Source organism: Carassius auratus, chromosome 50, assembly GCF_003368295.1.
Source record: "Carassius auratus strain Wakin chromosome 50, ASM336829v1, whole genome shotgun sequence".
In the NCBI taxonomy this organism is placed as follows: domain Eukaryota; kingdom Metazoa; phylum Chordata; class Actinopteri; order Cypriniformes; family Cyprinidae; genus Carassius; species Carassius auratus.
Window position 1 is genome coordinate 12,762,504 of NC_039292.1, and position 5,199 is coordinate 12,767,702.

The following is a 5,199-nucleotide window of genomic DNA, read 5'->3' on the forward strand; positions in this document are numbered from 1 at the left end:
AGACCTGTCAACAAAATAAGCATTTTCCACTGTAAAAGTCACCGAAAGTAGCCTACAAGCAGAAAATCCAGCTGTTGCTGAGCTCCATCATGTTGTCATTGTTAATGCAGCTCAGTTCACCTGTTTATTTTTAATACCCACTGGTTTGCTCATGTCAGCAAATTTCACTGTAGGGACATTTTAATGACAGACAAAATACGCTCCATATTAAATAATAATAATAATATTAAAAAATTATATAATTGCAATATATATATATATATATATATATATATATATATATATATATATATATATATATATATATATATATATATATATATATATATATATAAATTATAATTTCTATTCATTTTAAACAGTTAGTCACCTGACAGCAATAGCTGGACTTTTATTTGTGTTCTCATGTTTTAAAAGAAATAAATTCATAATTTTATGAGCACTTTTCCTTTGATGTTGGTACATACAGTAGCCCATTTTACGATGGGCGACATTTTTTTCATGTAAAAAAATAGGCTACTCACCTGTAACAATTATTCAGAAAATGCACAGTTAGAAAAATAAGTATCATGTGGACATCGGTAATACTCACATCGAAAAGACAAACAAGAGCAGAGGTCATGTGAAATAAATTATCAACTGTATCTAAATTATGAATAACCTTCATCTGGACGGCAAAGTCCCTGTGGCTTTAATGCGGAATTGAAGGGAGAGGCTGCGCGTTCACGATCCCTCCCCTTCCACTGTGGAGGCGGGAGCGCGCAGTGGATTCTGTCCGAACTCGAGCGCGAGGGGAAAACAGCTTCTTCACTGCTCAGCTTCACACGGACACTAAAATGTATCATCTGCCGTCTGCTAACCGAAACAGCAGAGACTTCCAACGGGATATAAAATGCTGCATCATGTTTTGGGATAATTTGGCATCTGAGCATTAATTATATTTATAACATTTCATCAAGTGTCCTGTTGACTGAAATCCGTGCGAGTGTTAGGAATATCACAGACAGGTAAGAAAATGTGAGAAAGTTAAACCTTTTAAGCGTACAAAACATTTTTAGGAAGTAAGTAGAATCTTGACACTTTGGTTTGTGCGGTTAAGGAAACAGTCGCTACAAATCTCGAGAAGTTTAAAACATTCACAAAACAAACACGTCTCCTTAAAAAGTGAAGAGCGTTTTCAGAACGCTGGACAGCGAACATGATCCGAACGTTCCGTTCTCGCGCGCCGGGAACGCAGCAGGACGCTCGGGATGTGCGCTGTCTTTCTTGTTTCCTCTCATTAAGCTCAATTAGTCGACAAGAACTCGAAAATAGAGATTAGATATAATATAAAAGCAACATAAATGTGCATGACCATATAATGTAATGTCAACGGCTTTTTATTTCCACCCTCATAATGTTCAAAACTGACTCTTTTTTTTTCTTAATTTACTCTTACGTGGGTAATTTTTGCATGATTCAGATATAGAAATATAGAAATCTTCTAAAGTACTAATCTGCACCTTCATGTGTGCTTTGGCAGGTGCTGAAAATGGCAACCAGATACCTGATGCTTTTTGCCTTGGGGACTGCGGTGCTTGGCAGTTCGCATAGTTGCCCTGAGCAGTGCAAATGCTCTGATAAATTAAACCACCAGTTTACAGATTGTGCCTACAGAGACCTTCTGGAAGTACCCGTGGGCTTGCCGTCCAATGTGACCACCCTGAGTCTTACAGCTAACAAGATTAAAGTGCTGAAATCCAAAAACTTTATAAATGTGACCCAGGTGACCTCTCTTTGGTTGGCTCACAATGAAATCGTCACCATTGAGAGGGGCACTTTTGCGCCATTGATTCAGCTGAAAAATATGGATATTAGCAACAACAAAATTGAGCATTTTCCATGGGAAGACTTGAGCAATCTCGCTGCTCTGCAGTTGTTAAAGATGAACAATAATGACATGGTCAGTATCCCCAAGGATGCTTTTTCCAACCTGAAGGAACTGCGTTCGGTCCGTATTAACAATAACAAGTTTACCACCATCGTGAAGGGAACGTTTGAGCCGTTGATTTCCATGTCTCACCTTCAAATCTTCCACAACCCCTTCACCTGCTCCTGCAGTCTTGAGTGGCTCAGGGACTGGATCAGCAAATCCACGATCTCCATCCCTGAGCAAAACAACATTGTCTGCGATGCCCCTTCCCACCTCAGAGGTACTCAGGTCACTAGCATGCCCAAACTGGACTGCAAGACCCCGTCCGTGTCCATCACATATCAGCCAAACATAGAAAAAACCGAACTCTATGAGGGATATACGGTCATGCTTTACTGTGAAACAAAAGGAACCCCTAAACCTGACGTCACATGGGAGATATACGCTGGAAACCAACTAATTGCATTCCCTTTGCCAGTCTTTGTTGAAAAAATTGAGATTCCAATTAACGGGCCACCTACGAATGACAGGTTCCTTGTGTTTCAGAACGGCACCTTGATCATCCCTCATATTAGCAAGAAAGAAGATGGGAACTACACCTGCTCTGCTGTCAATGACATGGGAAAAGTTGAGCGCTCTGTGAGACTTGTTGTTTTGGGCACCAAAAAGCACGCCATCAATTCCATGCTGGACCCAAAAGCATCCAGCTATTTACCAGAAGACAAACCTGGTTCAAAAGGCTCCAAAAACAGCGTTATGTGGTCCAAATCTGGGGAGAAGGCAAAGAGCCTTCCAACCGGAACATCTCTCATTACGGTAAATAAAGAGCAAGTGGAAGAAGGGACTTTGCCATTTGTTGGCAAATGCGGAGTAAATGATGGCACTCAGTACATATCCAACCATGCTTTCAACCTCAGCTTGGACGACCTCAAACAGTACACGTTTGATTTCGGAGTTATTGCTCTGGAAGTTTCAGAAACGGAGGCCAAAGTTCAGCTGAACCCTTTCCAGATGGCCAACGCAAAGTCAAACCTTCACCTCAGCCAACAACAAGACCTCCAAACTGTGAATAAGGAGCCTTTTAGTCTTTTCCAGACGTCCACCAAAAAGTCACCCTTGGACATGTTGTACCTTTGCATCAGTACTGGCAATGGACATTCAGTGGTGCAGTGGTCCAAGATAGAGGAGGGCGTCAACGCCTATCGCTTCCAGGGCCTCAAGCCAGGCACTAATTACACCCTGTGCCTTACATACGGGGGCCAGGACTGTCAAGTCCAAGTGGTCTTCACAACTAGAAAGAAAATCCCATCTTTGTTAATTATAGTGGTCGTTAGTATTTTTTTGCTAGCTTTGGCAACCGTGCCCCTGCTGGGTGCCACCTGCTGCCATCTGCTCTACAAGTATCAAGGCAAGACCTACAAGCTGATCATGAAGACGCAAAACCCAGATCAGATGGAAAAGCAAATCGCCACGGATTTCGACCCCAGGGCGTCTTTCGTGGGATCCGGGAAGAACTTCAACCCGAGTGAGCTAGGAGAGGAAGAAGGCGAGGCCGATGGCGAGGAGGGAGACGGAGAAGGCGAGGACATCGAGGGAAGCGTGGTTACCGAGTCCATTCCCGAGTCACAATCCAAAACACAGGAGGAGTTTGAGGTTGGATCCGAGTACAGCGATCGGTTGCCGCTCGGCGCTGAAGCGGTAAACATATCTGCCGAGATCAACGGTAATTACAAACAAACCGGTTGAGATGCCTGTTGTCTGTTTGCTCTGAAACACATACAAACCAGGTGAATACAGACTGTCATCTCACGTAACACAGACGCATTTTACCTCAGAAGGTTAGCAGTAAGTGCATACGATGAGTGTTCAATATTATAAACAGGGTTTTTGAGAATATATCGAGTGGACTAGACTTAAATGGACAAATCTGTCTTCAGAAAACCTCATAAAACAACCCATTTCCCGAAGTCTCGTCACTTTAGCATAATCATAAACGTACGTTGTCTCAATAGTAGCCATTAAAAGCCATAGAAGTGCATATTGTATAGTGGACATCCAGCGCTTCTGAGGGAGAAAAACAAACAAACACCGTTACTCTTTCCACAGCATGTGTGTGTCTGGAAAACCAGCCAGGTCACCTTGAAAAAGAAAATCGAAAAAAAAAAAAAAAAAAGTGTAAGTGTAATGTGGGATCCCAAAATGTGTGATTTGTAATCTTTTTGCAAACGGGTGCTTTAAAAACAACTCTCGCCTTTATGAACTGACGATGTCTTTCTTCTCTTTGAGATAGCCTTCTTGTTCGTGGCATGTCACACAAAAGTATTTTCAAGTGTGTTTTATTAGGATACTATAGACTCTAGATATTACATGTCGATTTGTGGTGTAAGCCAAGTAACCTGAGAAGATGTTCTCTCTTTTTATATAAATATAAATGGTCCGTTTTCACCATCAGTCAAAGCGACATCGCAAATAGACGCATAGTGGCTTGTTTCGTGTCCAACTGTCCGATGATGTTGTAAAAATACTCAAACCTTTTAAAGCTTTTGATATGATTTTATGTACGTGACCTTAATAAAAATATTGTACCAAAAAATGTATTGGAAATTTTTTGCAAACACGGGAAAGTGTTTTTAAAAAATCTGGACAATCTCCAGCACAAACCACACAGTTCAGTAGCTATGAAAAATCATAAATAATCTGAAGTCCGTTCGCTGGATATTGAACGCAGCCTGAAAAGAGCTCAAACACTCGAAAAGATATGTTTTTTGCTTTTATTTCAATTTGCTAAATTAACAAACACCCGAGTAATGTATGATTCATTTAGCTTTCTGTGTTTCTGAAACGAATATTTCAAAACAAATATATAAATAGTCTGAATAAGCCTATGGGATATTTATTGAACATTTCAAATCTGGAAATTATTTGTTTTTACATTTAGATACAATAACATGTGTAACAGTGATTATTTTTCATTTTGGCCTATAATGAATTCTTGAGAAAACTATACTAAACTAGAACAAAGGAATGATGAGGTTGCGGAACAGTTGCACTCTCTCAGCATCTGCCTATTATTTATTTTAAATATTACTAAAAAAAAACATTAGTAATGCATTTGAGTTTTTAAAATCGCTACACAACGGAGAGAGAAAAAAGGTAATATTTCGTGAAAATAACTCGCATTTAAATGGTTTTCAACTGGTTGCATTAAAATATAAAATTATGTGTTTAACTGTCGCGCCTTTTACGCGACACATAAGATGGAATTATTTCACTTAACACACTGAACA

General features: G+C 40.1%; 1 protein-coding gene across 1 annotated transcript; it reads left to right on the forward strand.

Annotated features, from left to right (window-relative positions):
* Nucleotides 1-748: 748 nt before the first annotated feature.
* On the forward strand, nucleotides 749-4,505 carry LOC113067056 (immunoglobulin superfamily containing leucine-rich repeat protein 2-like). Its single transcript, XM_026239277.1, has 2 exons — nucleotides 749-1,007; nucleotides 1,523-4,505. The coding sequence occupies exon 2, from the start codon at nucleotides 1,532-1,534 to the stop codon at nucleotides 3,656-3,658; it is 2,127 nt and encodes a 708-aa protein (XP_026095062.1). The 5' UTR covers nucleotides 749-1,007; nucleotides 1,523-1,531; the 3' UTR covers nucleotides 3,659-4,505.
* The last annotated feature ends 694 nt before the right edge of the window (nucleotides 4,506-5,199 follow it).